At 32.6% G+C, this 24,168-nt stretch overlaps 4 protein-coding genes across 10 annotated transcripts; 2 read left to right on the top strand and 2 right to left on the bottom strand.

The window, feature by feature from the left end:
* Nucleotides 1-897: 897 nt before the first annotated feature.
* Nucleotides 898-5,145, top strand: LOC106771975 (inositol transporter 1). Its single transcript, XM_014658061.2, has 6 exons — nucleotides 898-1,247; nucleotides 1,335-1,405; nucleotides 2,702-3,037; nucleotides 3,431-3,538; nucleotides 3,613-3,798; nucleotides 4,260-5,145. Exons 1-6 carry the CDS (start codon nucleotides 1,094-1,096, stop codon nucleotides 4,905-4,907), a joined length of 1,503 nt encoding a protein of 500 aa, XP_014513547.1. The 5' UTR covers nucleotides 898-1,093; the 3' UTR covers nucleotides 4,908-5,145.
* Nucleotides 5,146-7,639: 2,494 nt separating this feature from the next.
* On the top strand, nucleotides 7,640-8,325 carry LOC106771977. The gene has a single exon (XM_014658064.2). It carries the CDS (start codon nucleotides 7,684-7,686, stop codon nucleotides 8,101-8,103), a length of 420 nt encoding a protein of 139 aa, XP_014513550.1. The 5' UTR covers nucleotides 7,640-7,683; the 3' UTR covers nucleotides 8,104-8,325.
* Nucleotides 8,326-10,430: 2,105 nt separating this feature from the next.
* Nucleotides 10,431-12,265, bottom strand: LOC106771976. The gene is made up of 2 exons (XM_014658063.2): nucleotides 11,324-12,265; nucleotides 10,431-10,860 (listed from the first exon to the last, which is right to left on the bottom strand). The coding sequence occupies exons 1-2, from the start codon at nucleotides 11,674-11,676 to the stop codon at nucleotides 10,596-10,598; spliced, it is 618 nt and encodes a 205-aa protein (XP_014513549.1). The 5' UTR covers nucleotides 11,677-12,265; the 3' UTR covers nucleotides 10,431-10,595.
* A 240-nt stretch (nucleotides 12,266-12,505) lies between these two features.
* Nucleotides 12,506-19,773, bottom strand: LOC106772310 (CMP-sialic acid transporter 3). 7 transcript variants are annotated; one of them, XR_001376571.2, is made up of 17 exons: nucleotides 19,410-19,772; nucleotides 18,900-19,105; nucleotides 17,945-18,061; nucleotides 17,140-17,196; nucleotides 16,651-16,728; nucleotides 16,132-16,176; nucleotides 15,787-15,846; nucleotides 15,528-15,650; nucleotides 15,333-15,410; nucleotides 14,810-14,879; nucleotides 13,888-13,995; nucleotides 13,600-13,733; nucleotides 13,436-13,512; nucleotides 13,228-13,273; nucleotides 13,071-13,132; nucleotides 12,930-12,973; nucleotides 12,506-12,802 (listed from the first exon to the last, which is right to left on the bottom strand). XR_001376571.2 is itself a non-coding variant. In XM_014658660.2 (16 exons), exons 2-15 carry the CDS (start codon nucleotides 19,065-19,067, stop codon nucleotides 13,082-13,084), a joined length of 1,212 nt encoding a protein of 403 aa, XP_014514146.1. In that variant the 5' UTR covers nucleotides 19,068-19,105; nucleotides 19,410-19,773; the 3' UTR covers nucleotides 12,506-12,802; nucleotides 13,071-13,081. The 7 variants fall into 7 exon arrangements, 5 of the variants coding, with proteins under 5 accessions (XP_014514146.1, XP_014514147.1, XP_014514141.1 ...); XR_002669521.1 differs by having other exon boundaries at nucleotides 12,506-12,763; XM_014658660.2 differs by lacking the exon at nucleotides 12,930-12,973 and having other exon boundaries at nucleotides 19,410-19,773.
* Between the last annotated feature and the right edge of the window lie 4,395 nt (nucleotides 19,774-24,168).

The raw sequence follows: 24,168 nt of genomic DNA, 5'->3' as shown, positions 1-24,168 counted from the left end.
AAATATTCCTTTGGGTCCACGAAAACAAATAATATCTACAAACTTAAAATAAATTCAGTAATTATTGTGTTTTTAATATATGAATAAACAATTGAAATAATTGAATATTTTAATTGTTATTTTCATAATTTTTTTAGTAAAAAAAAGGAAAATCAACTTGAATTACAATTAAATGGATTATATATATATATCTTATGAAATTGTTCTTGATATTTATAATTTAGAATTCTTTTAGCTTGAAGATAAATTTGGTTTCAGTACATCAAATAAATTTACAATAAACATTAACAAAATATAAACTAATATCTAAATAAAAAAGCTTATGTGTAAGAAAAATTGTGTCCTTTTTTTGTGTTTACTCTAAAGTCAACCTCATATAATTAACCATATTAAATGTTAAATATAAAAATAATGTTTAATGATACCAACAAGAAAATAAATGTATATAATAACAATAATGTTTAGTAATATTACTAAAAAATAATAATAAAATTATATAAAAATATTATTAATAAAAATAAAATGAAAATTAAAATATAAGATAATGGTAATAAATTTATTTGACCATATTTTCAATTAAAAGATAATTTTAACAAACTACGTTAATTTAGTTACTCATAATAGTTCATAAACTTTCTCATTACTTTCCAAAAAAAAGAAACGTGTTTCCTTAATTTAAACAATCTCACAATTTCATTGTCTTTTTCTTATTTTCTTTCTTTGTTCACTCCTTGCAGTCTATTCCTAATCCAAATATAAATACTCTTAAAGAGTTTGGTTAAGCGTGAGGGAATGGTTAAAAAGTAATAAATTAGTATTGAAAGTGGATTAGACAGAGGAGAGGTGCATAATAGTATCAGAGTCAGATGATAAGAACAGCGCAGAGATAGATGGAAATAATAATATACAAGTGGACCACACCAGACAACAACATGCAAAGCAGAAAACAAGTTTCCATTCCCAAGCAAGTAGAAGTGAAATTAAGAAACCCATGTCAGAGATTGGAGTGACTTCCAAGTGTTTGTGATTTGGTCTCACCCTCATCTGGGGGATCAAGATTCCACCTTTTTGGGCACCACACGCACACGGCAACATGACCATCACGACAATAACCCATTCCATTCCTGGAAGCTCAGGGTATCTGGACATGTTCCCAGAGAGGAAAGTCTCCGTCTTTAAAAACCCTTACATTGTAGGACTCACTGCTGTCGCTAGCATTGGTGGATTACTCTTTGGCTACGACACAGGTACCTACTTCCAGACTAATTTATTCTAATTTTATTTTAGTATTATGTTTTTTCTTCACCGGAGAATGACATTTTATATCATTGCAGGAGTTATATCAGGGGCCCTTCTCTATATTAAAGATGATTTTGAAGCCGTCAGACACAGCAATTTTCTACAGGTACTGTGCCAATACCTATATCCCTAAACCCTAAACCATTGAATTCGTACAAAATCAAGAATGCTACTGGTGGAATTTGATTTTTTTTTTCTACTCGGCAATGTCAGTTGTTATTGTGGTTCTACAATTAGTTTCTCTGCTTTAAGTTTTAGTGGTTCCTGCGGCAATGCCTGCTTTTTAATTTCTCTCTTCTGAAATGGGTTTCAGATTTTTTTGCTATAAATATATTTGTCTGATTAAAATACACTAACTAAAACATTTTAAACCCAAGCTTTCATAATGTGATGCATACCCCACACCCCCATCCCTCAAAGTTGGATTGAAGAAAAAGTTTTTGGCTGCAGTTACTTTTGTGCCACCATCATTGCGTGCAGCTCGCATATGGGTATTGTCATCTCATATACCCCGTTTCATTCCCGTTCTTCTCAATGGCAGCACCATTGAAGCATTTGGCTTACCATCTACAAGAGCAATTATGTATCCAGTGAACAATATAAAATGAATCTATGAAATTGGTATCTTCTCCTTGTACGCCTGTGGTCTAATTTGTTTGTGATCTGTAGCATGCAAGGCACTGGTTTATTTTTCTGCATAATTTAAAGCATTGTAAGTCATGAAATCAAACCACCATGGAGTCACCTTTGTTGCTCCCTCTGCATAGACTGTTAAAAGAAAAGACCCGCCTGGCTTTTCTAATAAACGTTTAGGGAAGTCACCATTAGAAATCATTGAAACTAGACTTGAATTCAAGATTTTTTGCAGTTATTAATTCTACAGGCTTTGGAAACATGAGTCAATTGCATGGTTTTAATCTTGTCAAAAGGAGGAGAGTGAGATCAAGAACACTGAGAGGGATCTCATGGTGAATAATATCTCTGATAATTTACTGGTGTAAAGAGCAAAAATGCTTCATAAAAATTCATCTGTTCCCCTCCACCCTAACCTATCAATCCTGCACTGTCCCTGGGTATGTCAGTTGAATTAAATAGTAATTTAGGTTGAGAGCTAGGGCTAAAAGGCATGAGTGAATTCTCTGTTCTGTTCTATTGGTTCTATCATTTCTACTGACACTTCAGAGGAATGTAAATTAAGAGGATGGAGCTGGTTTCTTTTAGTGATTGGTGTGTTATCCATTAAAGATCATAACGGGAGCACACAAAAGATGAATTTTTCGTTCTGAATAAAACTTTAGGGTGGTTATGTATCACAAAATGAACTTTATATATGAAATTCAAATGGGTGAAAAAAACAGTTGGCTGATTGTCATTAGATCTGTCTAATTGTATTGAGTTGCAGGAAACAATTGTCAGCATGGCACTGGCGGGTGCGATTGTTGGGGCAGCAGCAGGTGGTTGGATTAATGATGCTTATGGAAGAAAGAAGGCAACTGTCACTGCAGATGTTATCTTTACTCTGGGAGCAATTGTCATGGCTGCTGCTCCGGATCCTTATGTTCTCATACTTGGCCGTCTTTTTGTTGGTTTAGGTGTGGGTATAGCTTCTGTTACGGCTCCTGTTTATATTGCAGAATTGTCACCTTCAGAAATAAGGGGAGCATTAGTAAGCACAAATGTGCTCATGATAACTGGTGGACAGTTTCTTTCCTATCTCATAAATCTTGCTTTTACACAGGTTCATTTTCCATGCTTTGTTTTTATTCACTTCTCATGAAATAGCAATAATGTCAACTATCCAGCTTTGTTTTGTATCCAATTTAACAAGTCCATGCACCATAAAAGGGTAAAATTCAGTTTCTTCCATGTGAGATTTTTCCACCAGTGATTTGAATTCCATCACTCCTCTTTCACTTTTCTCCAATGTAGTTGGTGTTTCTTCTTGTTTACAATGTATATTTCTAATAGAATTAATGTGAAATTGCGAACGTCTCTATCCCCCTCGATATAAGACAAAGAAAATAGGCAAAGCATAGTTCACTACAGGGAAAATGTTTTAGCTCAAAATATCATGTTCCTGTTTGAGTTGAGGGTATTATTTCAATGACTACCCGTATTCTTAATCAAGCAGGTCCCAGGAACGTGGCGGTGGATGTTGGGAGTTTCAGGTGTGCCAGCAGTAGTTCAGTTTTTCCTCATGCTCTTACTGCCGGAGTCCCCCAGATGGCTCTTTATAAAGGTTGTATAATTGTTTTATGTTTAGGTTTGAAAGCTTTTTCTTTTATATAAATCTTTTCTTTCATGTGTGTGCAGAATAGGGAAGAGGAAGCCGTTACCGTGCTAGCTAAGATCTATGACTTTGCTCGTTTAGAGGATGAAGTTAATTTACTTACTACTCAATCGGAGAGAGACCACCAAAGAAGTGATAATATCAGATATCGGGATGTTTTCAAATCAAAAGAAATTAGACTTGCATTACTTGCTGGAGCCGGATTGCAGGTAAGAAAAACTTCATATTTGGAGGCAATATGGTAGCAAAACATAACTTTTCTCGTATTGGAAGAACGGTGGTGAACGTTCCTTGCTATTAAAAGGTTGATAGGCATAAGAGACTTGTGTTGTGACTACATTAGTTAGTATCATTAGTCTTGTATGGTCCTTTCTTTTTTCAAGTTGATTTTTGCTTGAATTATTTATAGGTATGCATTCATAACTCGAACCCTCTCTTCTTGAGTAATATCTTTTCCACTATTTTATATTGATAGGATGAACTGTGTGATGAGAAAAATCGCATGTCTGTCATCTTTGTGTTTTCATTTCATTATCCTTTGCTTGTTGGCATTCATTCAATACAAAGTATCAGTCGCGATGATACTCGATTGTAAACATAATGAGGGGCTATGTTCTTACTTTGAGCATGCAAAATGAAGTGTTTTCTTATACCATCCATAGTTGTACAGGCATTTCAGCAATTCACAGGCATCAACACAGTGATGTACTACAGCCCAACAATTGTCCAAATGGCCGGCTTTCACTCTAACGAGTTGGCTCTTCTCCTCTCTCTCGTAGTTGCTGCCATGAATGCGGCCGGAACAGTTCTTGGCATTTACCTTATAGACCATGCAGGGCGGAGAAAATTGGCCCTGTTTAGCTTGGGAGGGGTAATAGCATCTCTGATCATCTTGGCCTTGTCATTTCTTAAACAATCATCTGGAAGTGGTATGTATGGGTGGCTTGCAGTTATTGGTTTGGCGCTATACATTGGTTTCTTCTCCCCAGGGATGGGAACTGTGCCTTGGACTGTTAACTCAGAAGTGTACCCTGAAGAATACAGAGGGACATGTGGAGGCATGTCTGCCACTGTGAATTGGGTCTCAAATCTCATTGTGGCACAGTCATTTCTGTCGGTTGCTGCAGCTGTAGGCACCGGTCCTACTTTCTTAATTATTGCTATTATTGCTGTGCTTGCCTTTGTGTTTGTGCTTGTCTATGTTCCTGAAACCAAGGGGTTGACGTTTGATGAAGTGGAGCTGTTATGGAAGCAGAGAGCTTGGGGCAACAACCCTCAATATGCTCAAAACCTTCTTCAGAATGCAAATCATTCCTAGGAATGCAAATCATCCACGCCTGTGCATGTCTATCTATATATCTTCTTCTGCAGTCATTCAGTATATAGTATACATTATTTTTTACACACTGTATATTACTTGGACATTATGTCAGAAATGTTATGTTGTAATGCATTCTTTTTTTATAAGCCAACATGAAGAAAATAAGGTTCTTTTGTGTTAAAACCGTTGTCGTATGATGTAATACATATATATAAAAGACGGTGCTTCTTTTGTTCGTGCTTGTCCACTGTAAAATACGAATATGACTGTAGGGTCACATTATCAGATTCGAGACGTGTCACGGATGATGTCATCGATTAAAGTGGATATTTTTAATAAAAACACTTGGAACACGTTGTCCTCTTCACGCGGTTACGATGCGGTTACGATTCAACCACGTGTTTGTCATCTTCTTGTGGTGTGAATCGATTTCACATTGTCAAACTGACGTGGAATTGTTAATCTAATTCATGATGTCTTTTATTACTTATTCTAAATATTTCAATAATTTATTTTAGAAAAAATAAATTACTAACTCTTTCTCGTAGGAACATTTTTAAAAGTTGAGATTTCTCTTAAATTGTAATACTTTTGTTACAAAATAGTCTTACTTGTATGAAAAAATATAAGCCAGTCAACATAAAATATGACAAATTAATATTTTAAACTCTCTTTTCCATTTTGATAGAAAAAGGTCACCTCACCAGCCTGAAATAACTTTTTTTTTTCTGTTTGTTTCTACAAAATTCAAATTTTCATATGCACAAAAAAAATTATAATTTGTAATAATAGAGAGAATAAAAGAGAAGAGAGAAGACAATATGAACAACTGATAGGGCCAGAAGCAAGTTAGGTCCTATTTTACGGTTACCTAATCAAGCAATCAATTTATTGGAATTTATAAAGATTTTTTTTGACATAATTTAAGTCGAATTCATTTTCATACAATTATTTTTAAATTATTGTATAATTAAAATGCTTATTTAAATCAATTATTCTACATTGAATTATGTTGTAATAAAGATAGTTGAATCGGCTTTTGGATGTGTTATTGAGTGATGGGGACTGGCCACGTGGGTTGTTGGCCTGTTCTTGTCCCACTCATTGCCACCAATAATACACTTACTCCCATCTCATGTCATACATACCCAAATGACATCAATATATACATACATACATAAACAATCATCATCTCAAACATCTTCATTTGTATTTATTACTTCTAAATACTCTTTTGTTTTTAACATTATCATTCAAAAATTCAAAGATAAGGAATGTAACTGCAACAGCGGCCTTAATGATCATTAACTCTTCATTGCTTGAACTGTGTACAAATTTAAAGATGAACATGTTTTTGTCTCTAACTGAAATAAAAAATTCAGATGGATGGATTACACGTTAGTCATTATACAGTTTCTTGATTGAAAGCAAGAGGTTCCTTTGAACTTTAAGATTGTTATATTTCAGTATGATTGAAAAATCATCTCACACACACTACAACAGCATTAATTTGACACCAGATTTTATGGTATCTGATTCAGGCTGGGGAACCATGGAAGACTCAGGATTTGGTGTTTCTTCAACAAAAAAGAACAGACATTATAGTTCATTGTCTCGCTGGTTTTCATTTAATTCTGATGCATGTACAAACTTACAAATTGTCTTCACTTACTGAATTTTACACAGACCCACATGTTGATCCCCAAACAGACAGATTCAAGAGGGTTTCATCCTCCTTGTCTAGGCTGTGTTGCTGTCTAACGTATAATGCATACCACATATTCTACAAAAGTTCGGTCATGGAAGCTTACACAATACACACCATCACTCGAGTCCGTTTCCTAACCACTCTTTTTTTTTTTTTTATTAAAATGAAACGAATATGCTTATCTTTTTCTAAATTATGCAGATTCCCGAGCTCTTGGTGCACCTGTGAAAAGAAGAAAAGACACGAACAAGAACTGTTTCATTTGGTGGTTTTATCTTGGGATTATTGACTTTGAGATTGTTTTAATGCATGACACTGTGGACTATTGCAATCATTTTGGTTATGAGAAATGGGAAGTCCAAGAAAGTAAAAAAAAAAACATTTTTTTATCCAGCTAAAAACAAAGGTGTTATGTTAGTTCTGAATTTATATATGGGTTGGTAAATATTCCATCTGAAGAACTAAACAAGATGGGAGTAGATGAACAGAACCTGTGCTCATGTAGACTTTTAAAAAAGTTGTTTTTGATTTGTCTGTTTCAATGATTTGCCCTGGTTTGTATCGATTGTATGATCCCCTCACATGCGAATTCCTTGAATGGAATTGATGCAGACAAAACCAGTGGACCCACCAACCTCTCTTTCTTTCACTCTCAACTCCATTTTTTATTTATTTTCTGTATAAATATATTATATTCTAAAATAGCTCATTGGTGATATAGATTATGGGATTGATTTAAGATTTAGCAGTATCTTTTAAATAAATAAAATGTCACAGAGACGTACAAATCTCACATAATACGTTGAATAATCCCAAAAAAACACAGAAGGTTCTGGAATATGGGGTTTCGCACTTGCATTAGTATAAAAAAAAAACAAAATTGTTAGAAATTAGAAAAATAAGAAAGATGAGGTGGAATATGATAATGATGATGGTATGGACATGAGATGATGGGATGGGGCATACATAGCTAAGATGGAAGAGGAGAGAGAGAGAGGAATTTGGGAATAGATAAATAGGGATTGGAAGGGGAGAGAGAAGAGAAGAGAAGAGAAGAGAGTGAAGATGGAAAGAGAAGGAGAAAGAGAGAGAGAAAGAAGGGTGGAGAAGAAGGGGAAGAAGAAGCAGGTGCTGTTGGAAGGATACGTGGAGGAGGATCTGGCAAGAAGCAAGAGTCTATCGGACGAGGATCTAGAGGAGTTGAAAGGGTGTTTGGATCTTGGATTTGGTTTCAGCTACGAAGAAATTCCGGAGTTGTGCAACACTCTGCCGGCACTGGAATTGTGCTATTCGATGTCTCAGAAATTCATGGATAACTCTCCGCCTTCACCTTCGCCGTCGAACTTGCCGGCGCCGGCTCATTCGCTGTCGACTTCGATTGCGAATTGGAAAATATCAAGTCCCGGTGACCATCCGGAAGATGTGAAGGCGAGGCTGAAGTTCTGGGCGCAGGCTGTTGCCTGCACTGTGAAGCTGTGCAGCTGAGTATTCTTTGAGCGATTCCTTCATTGATTCCTTGATTTACCTGGAGACGGAGATGCGATCGATGATGGGTGGAGATGAAGGGCTCTCAGAGTATAACTCTAATTAACCCTTACTTCACAATATTCACAGCCTTAGGCGCAGCCCTGAGCACATGCATCATCTTGTCACTTGTTAATTAAGATCATATCTCAATAAAATTTTATGTTCTATGTTTCGGATCTACTTCTAATGTTCCTGTTCATTTGAGGTTCCTATTCAAACCGACCCTACATACTGTTTGTTGTGCAGCGGTTGGATTTGGTTTAGAGCTTTGACATCTACTTCTTGCATCACCCTAGGTAACTAACCTAACTGCACTAACTTCTTTTCGGTTTTTCGATGTTCGATGATGTTCACTAATTAATTAATTAACCCTTGCGTGCATCTAAAATCAGTGTATGTTGTCGCTTAGATGAATGAATTGAGCTCATGTGGAGAGAGGAAAAACCATGTGAAGTCAAGCCATTGGCATTGCTTGCTCCCAGATTTTCCCTCAGTTTGGAGACCACAAAACTAATCGCAGATGCAATTCCGATAACTCAATCTTAGCGATGATGGTAATAGCACTACTAATCCATTGAGTTATTGAAAAAGAAAAAAGTTGTTTCTGCCATGAGCAGTGACCAGAATCTTTGAGAAAGAACAAAAATTCATCACGAGACGATTCACAGATGTTCATTTGATAGGAGTTCACCTTTTCAGAAAAGAACTGATTCGATGTTATGAGGTTTTGTACATAAATGTCTGAGGAAATCAGGATGTTTTGGCTGTCACGTGATTCATAGTGAGTTGGAGGAAATGATGAGGAGTGTGATAGATGGCGTGTCCAGCAGATAGATGCCAATTCAGATCAGAAAGACAGTCTCGCAAGAGCTAACACCTGTCTTTGGCGTGTAGAACTCAAGAAAATAATCTATAATAATATAATAATAATACATGAATCAAGAGCATTACTAATGATACCTGTTAAACTCGTATTACGGGGATCATTTATGTGTGCTTGAAAACATGGTTTCAAATGTTTTTCTTATTCAACCAATAATTTAACCATTGACGGAATAGGTGGAACAGCAAAATCAAGTTATGTTTATCAGACTGTTGTAATGATTTTCATAAAAGAGCGTGCATTTTAATGTAAGACGAACATGATTAGATAACATGTTGCCTCAATTAACTTTGCAGCATAGACTTTTTTATATCATATTAGGGTTTTTTTTAATAATCATTTAAAGGGTTGAAAAATTACAGTCAGAAGCAAGTCGTTCTTATCCGTGCAGTCCTATGCAATTAGAGTAACTTTTTCGTAGAATTTAGAAAAGTTAAAGTGGTGTAGTATGGTAATGATTTCCTTGAAAAATCTGTGAACTAAAGTTGTTATTAATATATAATTAATATATAATCACGACTTATAGATTTTAAAAGTTGTAAGACATAAAGAGTCATAAAGATTATAATGTAATTGAAATATCTCTTCTTACCCGTTAATCTTGATTGGATGATTTAAAAGAATGAAAAAGATTGGTTAGTATAGGAATTTTCAAAATAATTTGAAAATTTCAAAATAATCATATCATTTAAAAAATATCATTAATGAAAAATACCACTTACATGATAAAACTGTACATATTTGTACATAAACTACATTATTCATTAAGATATTTTCATCTCCACCATGAAAAGGTAAGTTTATCTTTAATACAATATTTACTTGTCATTCAATTCATTCTTATTTACAAGAACTTCCTCAGCCACCTCCACAAGCATACTTTCACCATGTCAGATTTCTGCATATTTTTATGACATTAATCTTAATCAATCATTTATGAATCACAGAAAAATGTTAGGATATGTCACTTCAAACATAACATCACCATCTACACATAATCTAAGATATTCTTTAATAGCTTTTTATGTAACCCAATGCCTTTCCAAAGGTTTAGAAAAATAGTTGTTCACCTTCTTCAGTTTTCTCAAACTCAACAAACTAATGAAGACAATCAAACACATCAACAACGGAAAACAAGACTTTTAAAGCCCATAGATAAATGTATTGAGTTTAAATAATATTAAATTTAATTTTCATGCTTTTAATGAAAACCTTTTTTATTTAATTACTAATTCTCATATCTATTTTTATACTTATCAATTCTTACACATTATTATTAATATTATTGTTAATCCACAAATTCTTAAACATGTTTAATTGAAAAACTATGCACTAAAATCATTAACATGAAAGACGTCAATTGAAAATTGCTATAAAACAGCTTTGCTTTTGCTCAATCAAATAGAAAGTAATAGCTACTTCAATTTTATGAAGAAGTTCTATAATCCAAAACGACTTCACTTTAGAAATTTAGGAGGATTAGCCTGACTTGCCTCCTCTTCGCATTTCGGTAATTAAGGATAATAATAATAAAATAAAATTATGTTTGCATCCACTTTCATACTACTCAAGCAGTCATCATTCTGTCTTTGAACACAGTTTTACTTTTGTTTTCCAGTTGTTCCTTTCTTCTCGCTTGAATGTGTTTTACATATTCTGACACCAAGGTATGAAATTTAGGAGCGATGTTAGTTGTGGAGGAAACGTTCCTACTATTCCTCTTCAAAGCCCTTGCAAGATGCTTCTGAGCCTTGTGAGAGTGCACAGTGCAAAGAGCTGGAATGATGGATCTCAGTATGGGTTTCCCACAAGTTATAGGTCCAGCTTCTGCACTGAAATCAGTAGCAAGCAAATATAATATTTAGTTATAATGGAGGAACAGAACAGACATATCATATATTAAATGTATGATTAAAGATTCTATGCAGAAAGAGAAATATTATGAATAGAACTCTGTTCAATAGATTATTGATTAAACTAACGAAAAAGAAAAAGAAAAACTGTCTTTTGTGTCATGTCCCTCCTCAAACACTTCCATCACAGACATGAATTTTAGAACAAGCATAACCATCATATACAATGCAAAGAATGGACATGATTAGTTTGACTATTGAACTCAAACACCAGCATATACTATATCATCAAATTGTTAAAAAAAAAAATTACCTTTCCTTCATATTTGGTTTCAAAGGAAGTGGACTAGATACTAAAACTGAAAAACATGAAACAAGGCTTGCTTACACTATTCAATTATGCATGATAACAAGAGTGAAAAGAGGAGATAGAGAGAGAGACCCTTTGATAAGATAATTGCAGGGCTTATAAAGCTTCTGGTTGGAATCGGAGAGAATGTGAAAGTGGCAAAAGGAAGTGAAAGGCATGGGCTTGAGGTTGCAACCTAGGAAAGAACAGGTGGGAAAGTGGAAGTGCCTAAAAGGGTTAAGAGCATAGTGATAAAGGTAGTGTCTGTAGAGGGTCTTGACTTGTTCCATGAGCTGCCAGTAGAGGTCCCTGTAACACTTGGAGAGACGTTTGAGATTCTGGAAACGGCGTTTCAGAAGTTCAGTGCGAGTAAGGTGAGAAGCAGTGGAAAGTGTGGAGTTGCAAGAAGGCTTAGGCTCATCCATTGGAACTGTGATTCGATTCATTCTTCTCTCCACTGCGCAGCCGCTTCACCACAACACAAAAAGGGGTAGGGAAAAGAGGAATAGGGAATAAGAAATTGAGAGCTAGGAAATAGAAATGTAATGTTATTCTACCTTGGTTTAAATAATTATAATTTGTCTTCCCTTTATTTTTCTAAAAAATATGAATTTCTTTTTCCTGATTATGTTTTCTTATTTAATATGTGAAGAATAATACACCTCTCAAAAAAAAAATACACCCAGTACAAACTTTTAAAATAGGAGTAATGACATTTTAACATCCAAACAATATCTTAATAACTTGATTCTAGGGGTCATTATAAAAGTTAAACTTCTGAAATTGAAAAGGAAAAAAAGAGATAGCAAAAACAAAGATGAAGTAGTGGATTTCAAGAGCTTGTATAATTTTAGTGGGGTTTCAAGATATCATTACTTTTCAAATAAAAAATAAGACAAATATAAGGATTTTACAAAATTTGGATTTCAAATTATTCGTCTTTTAGAATACAATTTCACCTTTCTTTAAAAATACAATTTCATACAAATATAAGAACTTCTACCATCATTAAATATATTTTGTCGCTATATTTAAACAGAAGACGTTTCAAATTTATCTGTGCAGGGATTATTCCGTTTTATCACATTATATGCAAAAGTGAATTCTCTTTATCTACGAGAAAATTATATAAAATTTGGTCAAGACCGAGAGTATACGGAACAGCTGAGACAAAACACCGTCTGTAAACAGGATATTTCCCATTGATTTTTGTATGAACCCCAACACCATTTTCTACAAAGGAACTCACTTTATTTAACTGTAATTTCATAAAGATGAAATGCCAAAATCATGTAATAAATGTAAATAATAACACAATATAATTCTTCTATGCCAGGATAAGGTAAATATACCATCAAAGCAAATTGAGAAAGAGAAATATAATGTCCAAGAAAAAAAAAATGTAGTACACGTGAATCCACATTGATATGCCTAAAGCTCTTGCGTAGCCATTCTCTATGCTCTATCAAAATCTTCAGCAGCTGAAAGTCATGGCTTGTTGACCAGTTCCTGAAGTCAAGATTTCATGCCTTTCTTCATGAACCAAGTAGAGAGAATCCCATCAGAGGAAAGCTATCCCAGAAAGGCAGAAATAATTTTCTTTTAACTTTATTTTGACTTTAAAATGTGTGACGTGGTCAAATGATACCAGCAATATAACCAATTTTTTTTTTATGAAAACTCCTGCAATAATATATACCGGAAATGATTTGATTGTTCATGGCATAAGAAATGGTCATAAACCTGTAGAAAACGGGATAGTTGAATTGACGAAAAAATTAAGATATTTATTAGTACTAACACAGGTATAGCTTGGGCTAGAAAAGGAGAGAGAACATACAGTAGATCAATCTAGGAGGGAAGAAGTGGCTGTCTCTCATCATGTCCCACGCGGTGAGAGGCCTATAAATATACATATTAACAACAAAACCCTGGTCAATCACAATAGAAAGCATAAAACAACTCAGTTATAAAACAATGAGATAACAGATCCACACCTCTTCATTTGCTCCAGCTGCCATATTTATAAAGGAATCCTTTGATCTGGAATGAACAAAAGGTATTGGGTCAACCCATTAAATACACAATGACCAGGAAAAAAATGAAAGCATTTGAATTGTAGAATTCTCTGAATCCAAAATAAACATATCAGTGACTAAGCTAAAAAGAGGAAAATCTTGAGATCGGTGAAGAAATTAGCAGTACCTTTGTCTGTCATGAACATCATGCAGTTCCAGCACACCATTCTGTTCATCTTTAGCTTTTGAAAGTGGTGAAAAGAACTGAAAAGAAAGCGTAAACAGTGTGATACAAAAGGAACATTTTTTAAATTGTCAGATACAAAATCGAATCGCCCAAATTCAGTATACCTGGTGCATTGAGATGAATACAATAGAAATGCCGATAACGAAGTTCATTGTTAAAGTATGCCCAAATAGTACAGCAGATGCTATACCAGTAAAGATTGTGGCTACCGTTGATGAGTACTTCTTCAAAATTGTATCTACAACACATTAAATAGGTTATAGAGAGAATGGATAAATAGCATGTCAGTCTGCAAAAAACATAATTTAAGATAAATTATATTATACCAACATTTTCTTTTAGATTCTAAGAAATGCAGCATAAAGAACCAAAATGTATATTTGAATACTGACCTGCATATTTGAAGAAGAAAGAGGATAAAATCCCTTGAGCAGCGTTGTTTGCTATCAATAGCATTGTAGCTTTTGAATGACCTTGTAGTATATCAAAGCTGCTAGGCCCTGGAAATTTTTAAATAGGTTAGTTTGAGCGTCAGAAAAAGTAAAACAAACAGAATTAAACCATCATCGATTGTACTAGAAAATGGAATCAGCTTACAAGGAAGCGCAATGCGGCACATAAAAATGACTATTTGTTGCCACATTCACCATTTAAAACACAATGACGTATGACAAAAACAAACAAATATCCCAAAGCACATAACTGCTCATCACTTGCCAACTCCCTTCACATGCTCTTTTGTAATGATCCGTTTTGAATTTGAAAGATGATTATGAGATTAATTAAACCTGGGACTTCTAGGCTTAGTGCATCATAAGATGAATCCGGTGATATTATATTAGCAACATCTAATTCCTGATGTTATTTTCTTTGTTACAGTCTGAAACCCCAAAGGGTGTCTTGGTGTAACCATAATGTTGCTGTCTTGTAACTTGGTAACGTACCGTAGTACAGAAATAATTCTATGCTGACTTGTGAAACTGTAAAAACATTTAACAGACAAGGACTTGGGTACAACAGCTTCTCCACCGCAGACAATAGTAGTAGACTAACTCACTGGATTGTTCGGATCTTTTTAATTTGTGGAATGAAATGTAACTGTCATCTGGTTTTAATGCATGGAATGAAACTGAGAGATTAACCTTGAAATTAATACTTCAGATTTTAGGGAAAATTAATCAGATCTTTTGCTTTATTTCAGAAAATGAAACGCGTGAGGTCCACTTTGAGTCTCGTCTTTCTTTTTCTCTTAACAGCTTAGTGTCATATTTAAAGTGCACATGAGTACCCAGAAACTAGAGATTTAATTATCACCTTTGAAAATAGCAGTCCCAAGTATCCCAAGAAAATTGAATATAGCTCCATATCCATATAAGAATAGGTTCTGTAAATCAAGAAACAGAGAATTAATAAGTGATAAATGGATATAGTTAGAGAATCCTAGCAAACTGCGCCATTAAACTGCTGTTCTTGAAACGATACATTTATTCCATTGTCCTCCAGGATGTCAAAATGATTTTTGGAGTTAGTCACTGAGCATCATTGTTAGTTTCTTTCTCTTAAATTTCCGCTAACATTTTCTGTCAATTTTCAAAGAGATCTACTTAAAACCCCATCCAATCCCCAACCTTATAAGCAAAGCCTCGGGCCTCAGTGACCAATTGTTGGTTAAAACACGAAAAGGCTGAACTAAAGTTAAGTGACACTCTAGGCAGCACAGCTTTAGGAGGAAATCATATTCCCCATTCCTTGCAGAAGCACGATTTTGAACTAATTTTTAGGACTTAATTAAGATGCAGTCCAATAATGAAAAAAAATGCAATTCCTAGCGCTTCACCTGTAGATAAATGCTTGTATCATATTGGCTCTTCAATGCGTACTCATTATAAACAGAGGCCAATGATGGAACAGTGACCTGCAAAATAATTCCCAGGTTAAAAAATTCAACGAATTATATCATAGAACCAATTTTGTTTTTATAAACAAAAGCACGGTAATAATATATCAAACAAATAAATAACAAATCACTTACAAAAATCAATGTATAGAGATATGCACCCATTGTGACAGGAAGACCCATAGCTGTAGTTCCTTCCGGTAAAGATCTTAGCTGATTAACACTTATACCAATGAGCAAGAGAGCAAGAGCTTCCCACTGTAGTAAAACCAATAAATCAATTTTTCAGCAAAAATGTAAGAAGAATAAGAAATTGGAACTTATATAAGGACCACAACTCGCCAAGGTTCAACAGTAAAGAGCAAATAATGACAAGAGAGTCTAACACACTAACCTGAATGATGGAAAACTGGCGCTTCATAATCACCTTTAGCAAAAGTGCTATTACTAAAACCTGAAACATGCAAAGTCAAGAGACTACTTTACAAACTAATTCAAATTAACCAAAGTATTAAGAGAATAATATGTCCAATTGTTTCAAGGAATAATTGTCAGAAAAATAACCAAAGAAAAAAGAAATCAGTCAAGGCTCCAACAGCTGAGTATAAGTAATTATTTGCTTAAGAGGTTTCAAGCAGCCATCAGAAGGTCTATACCACATGCAATGCATAGGCAACTTATTACTCAGCTGTAAATAATACTGAAATTCAGTCATTCAGAATAGTGAAATAGAAATTACCTTCAAATTACTTAACATCTTCACAGTAGCAGGGTTAAAATAAAGCTGCATGAAATGTGAAATCAACTTGTAAGTTACCTTAGGTAGGATAATTCCTTAATATGTGACTGAACAATAACAGGTAAGTCATGAATTTTCATTACATAATTCAGTTTAAATTAATGGGTTACTTTTAAAATGACGAATATGATTCTAATCTCATTGAATATCAAACACATATAAGTGATAACTAACAAACCAGCATTCCTGAAAAATCAATAATCCCAGTATCAAAACAAGAAATGAACAATCCATCTTGCTTTTATAACAACTTCCGCTATCTGTCTTTCTCATTTGGAGAAGCAAATTAACAATATGTTCTACCAACATCCATCCACTTAGGGCAAAAGCCCATGAATTAGAAATGAAGTTACTGATTCTTGAACTTAAACATTTCGGCAGCAAAAGAAAGATCTCTAGTGACAAACATTTTAGCTTCAATCCTTGCATATGCATAGTTTATGAACTAATTCTACATACCTGCATGATAAACTTCAGATAGTTGTTTATAGCATACAGAAGGGCAGGAACTGCCAGAAGGGCATTGCTACGAGCTGCCTACAAGTGACAGAATACCAGATACAAAATAAATATCAAAATCTATTGGAAAAAACTACATATTGAATTTGGAAGATGTTTAAATATGGTGATATATAAAGAATAATTACTAAGAAACTTAAAAACAAGATGCTATCACACATTCCATATTTACTGTATTGAGAACCAAGAATAAACACAGCACTACAAATGCACTCTCTAAGGTTAGTAAAGTAGTTGGTGACTATTTGTTGATCTTATACAAAATATGCTTATACTATGTGACCTGAGTAATCCAGTTCAATCCCAGGAAGCAGGGAACCCTACAGCTAGCAATTGACAAAAAAGCTTAAGAAATTATCTATATAAAAAAGTATATGGGTCTCACATATCTGTTAATTGATACAAAATTTAAATTATAAATCATTGTACCTGCACGAATGTAGAAATTGAGAGAAGAGGTTTCTCCCCAACTTTTTGATGCCTAGCCTGCACAATGAACAAACCATTTACACTTTACACGAATGTAAAACAATTATGAGTTTCAAGAACACTCAGAAAGACTGGCCTATTTTCTTTTACAACTAATAATATGTTTCCTTTCACTTATCAACCTGCCCATAGTGGTTTTCTTCCACAAAAGACACTGAAAATATTTTTCCAAAAACTGAATTGATTTTGTTTAAGTATATGCCATATCATCAAGCCTTGATCCTGATCCCAAAATTTACCAGTTGGCACCTTGGTTCCCCACTTCATTGCCTGAAAATCATTTATACCTTTACAGAGTAGGACATAATTGGCAGATAACCAGATCGCTTGATTATGTTGACCAGGTTCAATTCATAACTATGTAAGAAAAACCTTTGTTGGGAGAGGCAAAACTCACTTTGGGGATCTACAGCCCTAAAAGGGATTTTTTTTGTTGTTGAATGGTGCGTACACCAAAGTAACTAGGAATATTATCATTGAAAACCAAGAAGTCGTTATTTTCACTCTTGTTTTCAGTTTATAAATTCTAATATTCTATGATCTAATACTGAAGAAAATTAGAGTATGTCCTGCCACAACATAAAAAACATTAACCCTTAGTGAAACCTCAATTTACTACTAATTTACCTCAATGTATGTGTTAGGGTCTCCTCCATAATTTACTTCTCACTTGACACATGCTTTAATTAAAAGTAATTGAAAAGACAGAAAATATGAGTATAGACAAAAGGAAAGTGATCTTAACCTGGAGAATAAGCATAACAATAGCAAAGAAAACCTTTGTAACCTCGGTCAAAAAATTAACACTAATAGGGCTAAAATTGAACTTCCCATCCACCTTGGACATATAGACAAGGATAGGCTGCCAATTAAAAAGAAATAACCTTTGTCAGTTGCAAAACAACAAGCATAAAACTCGCAAAAGTTATCAAATTAACAGCAGGGAACTCTTCAATGTACATCAGACCATTAGATTAGCAAATGTCGAAAAATAGATCTGCAAGTCAGTGAAAATGAACTATGCACACGAAGCAATTTTTTTAGGGTTTGTAATATGCTTCATCACAGCCATCACAGCATCCCTAAGTTACTATTCACAACGCCAAAGCTTGAGCCAATTTCTTTCAACCTCTCTCCTAAAGCCTTGGAATCCTGCTGCGTAAATTCCTTAATTCCTTTGCCAACTAGACATAACGCAAGAAATGACACTTATATAGATTGGCATGCAAGATAGTCCTTTGAATAAGTTAAATCATCCAAGTCAAATGCACAAAAAATATATACTTCCAGAATATCCAACCAAATTAGCTTTCAGATCATTAAACATGTGAATGCAAGAGAATTTGTTTTTCCCATCCAAAGCAAACAAAGGATATATAATTCTAGAATATCAAATCCAATTAGTACTCCAAATCATTAAACATGTGAATGCCAGAGATATTGCCAATCCACACAGAAAAGCGGAGTATATTCACTCGCAGCACATGGCCAGAAACACCAGTTTCCGACTCCAAAGAGGGTCTAACACATCACAAATGTGCGGGATGTGATGTATTTTTCACACTAGCCATGTCATAACTCATAATGTCGGTGTCATGTTTAGTGTCTTAACAAGTATGAGCTTCATAGCTATTCAATCATATTTCCATTTCATTAATTTAACATTTGAGAGGAATATTAAATAAGAGAAGGCAAATCACCTGGAAGCCTACAAGAACACAATCACCAACAACCAAAAAGACATTGAGTACTCGTTGCTTGGATGTTATCCTATTTTTGTGGCGATCATAAGCCCTTGAGATAGTTTTGGCGGAAGGGGAAACCAATTTGGAATGGCAAACACTGCATTCTATCATCCCGTTCTTCATATAAATTTCCCACACTACCAGGGTATGAAGAACTCGATCTGCAACGGAATCAACAAAAACTATTCATCATAAGCTCCTCCATACACTCTCCCAAACAACACAACAGATCTTGCTCTTCCAAAACAACCTTAGACAACGTAAACTAAAACGAAATTAAATGCAAAAAAAGAAAACAGAGATCCCTTCGATAACAAATCAAGACCTACGAAATCAAGCGAAATACGATTTCACAGAACTGAGATCTTGCACTGAATGAAACACGACAAAGAAATTAAGTCGTCACCGACACAATATTAATGCGTGATAAGCGTGGAATTCAGATTTGAAGAAGCAAAGACAAACCTAAATCGAGTCCAGAAGGAGCATTCAGGTGAAACTCGATTTGATCTGCAGCTGCCGGCAAGAGATTCGAAGCTGGTCGAGAGAGAAACGAGCGCGCCTGCGAATTTCAGACAGAAAACGATTCCGATTTCACTGTGTTTCCTTCCTTCTTTCCTTCTTTCTGTGAATGGAAATGGAAATTGGATTTTAAATTTGCAAAGAGAGAGAGGGAGAGATTTAGAAAGAAAGAAAGAGAGAGAGAGAGAGAGAGGACTGCTTTCTGTTTTTGTTTTTGTTTTCGCGATTTGCTATTTGGAATAAAAGAGAGAGGGTTTTATGGTTTAATTTGTTTGCTTTGAACTCACACAACAAGAAATAAATTAAAAAAAAAAATGATTTTGGGTGTAAAGTTGCAAACGACGCGTTTCAAAGTAGGGGCCAATGAGTATGTGTGAGGAAACAAAGTGGAGTCAAAGGAGGATTTGTAGTTTGGTGTGTCAGTGTCGCTCCATCGGTTCGGTTCGGTTCGTTTGGTTGGGTGGAATTACCCCTTCTCCATTTCTATTATATTATTATTATTATATTATTATTATTATTATTATTATTTATTATTATTATTATTATTATTATTATTATTTAACTTACATACCAACAAAAACCAAACTATTCAATCAGGTTACACGTTTCTTTCGCTTGAACTTTCAGGATTCTGCTCTCTCACTTCCTCCACCAAAATTTACACAATAAGCTTTCCTCTTATATATATAAAATAATAATAATTCACTTATGAAAACTATTTCGCTGATGCACAAAAACCTACCACAATATTCTTCTATATGCCCATACTTTCTTTTTTTCCTTCTTAAACCACACAATTACTATTTACCATCACGTCAGGGATCATGGAGCTTTATTACAGTCTGGTAAACACGGTTATTAAACTAAAAAAAAACATTAATTCTGTTTTAAGAAAATATCAGTGAATTAATATACTATATTTTGTTATATTCTCTTTGGAAAACCCCACCATAATTTTATTCCTTTTAAAAATTAATGATTTCAGTTAAATTGTGGAAAATAATATTTATAAGTTTATCTGTTCGCAGATTTACTTTTTAAATTCTTATTTCAGCTAGAGAACTTTAGTACAGTTAGGTTATTGGTGAGATTTTGTCCACAAATACAACAAAATTTAAAAAATAAAAAATAAAAACATTTGTCTTATTCTCTTGTAAGAAATCACATTATCCATTATAGATTGTATATTATTATAAAATAAAATTATAACATATACACAGATGTCATAATTAATACTGTGTTTATTCTTTTCTTTTGAAATTTTACTGAACCTTTTGCTTTCCTAAGCAATTAAAACACATAATTATGTTAACCATAGTAGTTATGGTTATTATAACAAACATGTTCTTTTACTAAATTAATCAAATAAATGTAAATGTATTTCGGACTTATATAATACACAATCAATTCTTTAATTATGGAATTTTTTTATAACTGTGATACTTTTTTATTATCAACTTTATCACCCTCATGGGATTTCTCATTTCAAATAATTTTATTTTTTTATTAATATTTGATTTTTTTTTTCTTTCCTTTCTTGTTTTTGAGTTGAACATAGTTAGAATAATGTTAAATATTTTTATCTTTATAAATGTTTTTGTCTTTTGGGATTTGACTTTAGTCTTTTTGTTTGAATCTTTTTTAGCTTTTAGAGTTGTCTTTGATATTAAAACGTTAGGGACAAAAGGCGATGTTCAATAAAAAGGAATTCCTCACCACAACCTTTTTCTTGTTCATATTATATATCATCTAAAAATTATTAAACTAACCATGTTTAAAACAGTGTACATTGTTTCACTATTATTAATTTTTTTTTTTAAGAATCTAGAAATTTGAATATATATAAAATAGATAGTGTTTTATTTTAAGTTTAATTATTTTTAGGTTCTTGTTCATGCATAAACATTTCAAATAGATTTTTATATTATTCATTATTTGAATTGAGTTTATGTTAACATAAAATTGATTTAATTACACAATTGTCGTCTATTTGAGTAAACTCTGTTAAGATTGTAGTTAGTAGCATGTTCATTTTGTAAATCTAAAATATGTGATACATTAAGAATATGAGTGACATGAATTTTGTAATTTTTAAATTAAAAAATTTGAGATTTCTTTAAATCCCTAATTTGAAATTCCTAATTTATCAAAACCCGTAATTAAAGGTTGTCTAAGGTGTTGCTCCAAGATATTTACAAAATCATTTTTTCATTCCATGTCAATACTTCCCAACGCCAAAGAAGAACATTATTTTGTACCATCATTTAATTTTATTGTATTGTGATGAACTCTTTTATCACTAGTTTACATTTGTTTTGCTTTGTGTTGTGTCTTTGTGTGTATGTTTTTTTCTTTTGCAATGATCACTTAAATAGTGTGAGTTTAGAGAGACATGTTTTCAATTTTTTTTTTCTAGTGAGAAGTGATGGTGAAGTAGAAGGGTTGTTAGATGGTTTTACAATATGTAAATCTCATGTTAAAGTGATAAATTTATTTCATCTAGTTGTTATTTTATCATATATGTATAATGTAATATTTTATTTTAACAGTTTTATACTATTAAAGTGGAACATTACATTAATGATATTATAGATGAGGTAAAATAAAAGCGTTGTTAGACTATTCTACAATATATATATATATATATATATATATATATATATATATATATATATATATATATATATATATATATATATATATATATATATAAATAAATATTGGGTTAAAATTGTATATTTATTTTATTTATTTATTATTTTATTATATATGTAATGTTTTATTTTAATAGTTTTATAGTGTTAAAATGGGATGTTATAATGTTTATTTGCTTAAGTATATGTTTTAATAATTTTGTGACTTATATTTTAATAATAATTTACAATGCTCAACAAAGATTCCGAGTGCTTATTCAAATATTCTCTCAACTATTTAAAATTGTCTTAAAAAATACAAAAGGATAATGATATTTAGACAACATTTTTTTGACAACATTTGAATATTGATTACGTGTCAATATGTGATTCATCGTAAATTACTCCATAATAGTGTTTATGATTATTATTATTAATTAGGAAGTAATTTACGACCAATCACAGATTGACACGTAATCAATGTTTATATGTTGTCAAAAAAATGTTGTCTAAATATCATTATCCAATACAAAATAAGCTATTTGATAAGATTTGTTATTCTGTATCTTCGTGCTCTTTGCACTGTTTTTTAAAAAATAAAAATTTGTTTGTATTTTTAAATTTGAAAACAAAAAACATGTACATACAAAATTTAGCAGCATTTGATATGATTTGAAAATAATTGATGAATGTGTTTGTTTGGTATCTTTGCAACCTAATTCTACACGATTCAGTGGTTTTTGCTATAATTGAAACAAATGCCTAAAAAATAAGCAATGGCAATAAAATATTGTTACTGCAGGTCAAGATGGACCCATATGATTCAAATGTCAAAGGTTATTCTCTGTCATTAATATCAAATTAATTCATGTTTTGCCAACGTGACATAATATCATATAAAATAAAATAAAGATATATAAATGTTATAAAGAAGAAAGTCAAAAGTTTAATATCTAAATATTATAATCAAAAGCTAAAATAAAATGTTGAAAAAATAATATATTTCGTTGAAACTTATATAGAGTAAAATCAAATCTCATTTATAAATTACAAATGATTTTTATGATATATCATAAAATAAAATAAAAATAAACAAAGCAAAAGAAAAAAAAAAGTATTCTCCTTCTTTTGTTTAACCTAATAAATAAATAAAAAATAAACAATACCCAACAAGTAGGTATATTTATTGCTTGTAAAATGTTTACATATTAATAATAGTGGTCAGTCAAAACATAGAATAAAAAAAATAATCATCATTAAATTCTTGAAGGATAGTTTATTAAGCCTAGTAGGCCAAGCACTTGAGATTCCAATTGTATGTGTATTAATTGGGCTTACCTGAATAAACTGTAGAAAAAGAAATGAAGAGGTCATTCAATGGTTACTTGGTGTAGCATATGGTATATTCTTTCAATCCCTCCCACTCCATCACTTGTTACCAAATAAATACAGATAATTGTTATTATTAATCAATTAATTATTAATTACCCTTAATAATTAGGCATGGAGTTGGTTGATAATTATTAATGCTATATACGTTAGGAATGAAAAAATATATATCAAATTCACTAAAAAAGAGTAGATTGGGATATCATTTTTCAATTTAGAAACCCAAACCAACTTCGTCCGGCAAATCTAATAGTTTCATTAAAAAAAATTAAACATAATATTAACACAAATCAATGATTAGTATAATTCAGTTAAGATCTAAAACAGTTCAGACGATGATTCCTTACAACTCGTTTTATTCCAACACCAATCCATTTTCATGTAAAAAATTAAATTTTTCAACTCGTTTTCATTTGATATTAAATTTTTGATAAAGAAAAAAAAAAGACAGAAGCAGTCCACCAACTCAACCGATGGGTGAGATTGTAAAATTCAGACCATTTTCATTTGATAAACTAGCTTGATTCGATTATTTTTGACATACCAATATTAAATTAAACTCAAATGAGTCAAAGGGATGCATTTTGTTACCCTTACACCGCGTAGAAACATAAGATTTATTATTCTTCCATTCAATTTAATATAAGGATTTCTCAAAGACATAAAATGAAAATATTTTC

This window comes from Vigna radiata, chromosome 8, assembly GCF_000741045.1.
Source record: "Vigna radiata var. radiata cultivar VC1973A chromosome 8, Vradiata_ver6, whole genome shotgun sequence".
In the NCBI taxonomy this organism is placed as follows: Eukaryota; Viridiplantae; Streptophyta; class Magnoliopsida; order Fabales; family Fabaceae; genus Vigna; species Vigna radiata.
This window is presented reverse-complemented; position numbering and strand designations above follow the sequence as displayed.

Coding starts and splice junctions, on each gene's coding strand:
- LOC106771977 (XM_014658064.2), top strand. CDS start 7,684: ATGGAAAGAGAAGGAGAAAGAGAGAGAGAAAGAAGGGTGGAGAAGAAG.
- LOC106771975 (XM_014658061.2), top strand. CDS start 1,094: ATGACCATCACGACAATAACCCATTCCATTCCTGGAAGCTCAGGGTAT. Junction 1,406..2,701: donor GACACAGCAATTTTCTACAG/GTACTGTGCCAA, acceptor ATTGAGTTGCAG/GAAACAATTGTCAGCATGGC. Junction 3,038..3,430: donor TAAATCTTGCTTTTACACAG/GTTCATTTTCCA, acceptor TTAATCAAGCAG/GTCCCAGGAACGTGGCGGTG.
- LOC106771976 (XM_014658063.2), bottom strand. CDS start 11,676: ATGAATCGAATCACAGTTCCAATGGATGAGCCTAAGCCTTCTTGCAAC. Junction 10,861..11,323: donor TGCAATTATCTTATCAAAGG/GTCTCTCTCTCT, acceptor TACTGATTTCAG/TGCAGAAGCTGGACCTATAA.
- LOC106772310 (XM_014658660.2), bottom strand. CDS start 19,067: ATGAAGAACGGGATGATAGAATGCAGTGTTTGCCATTCCAAATTGGTT. Junction 13,996..14,809: donor TGGGACTGCTATTTTCAAAG/GTGATAATTAAA, acceptor AAAAATTTCCAG/GGCCTAGCAGCTTTGATATA. Junction 13,133..13,227: donor CAGCTGGAGCAAATGAAGAG/GTGTGGATCTGT, acceptor GTATATTTATAG/GCCTCTCACCGCGTGGGACA.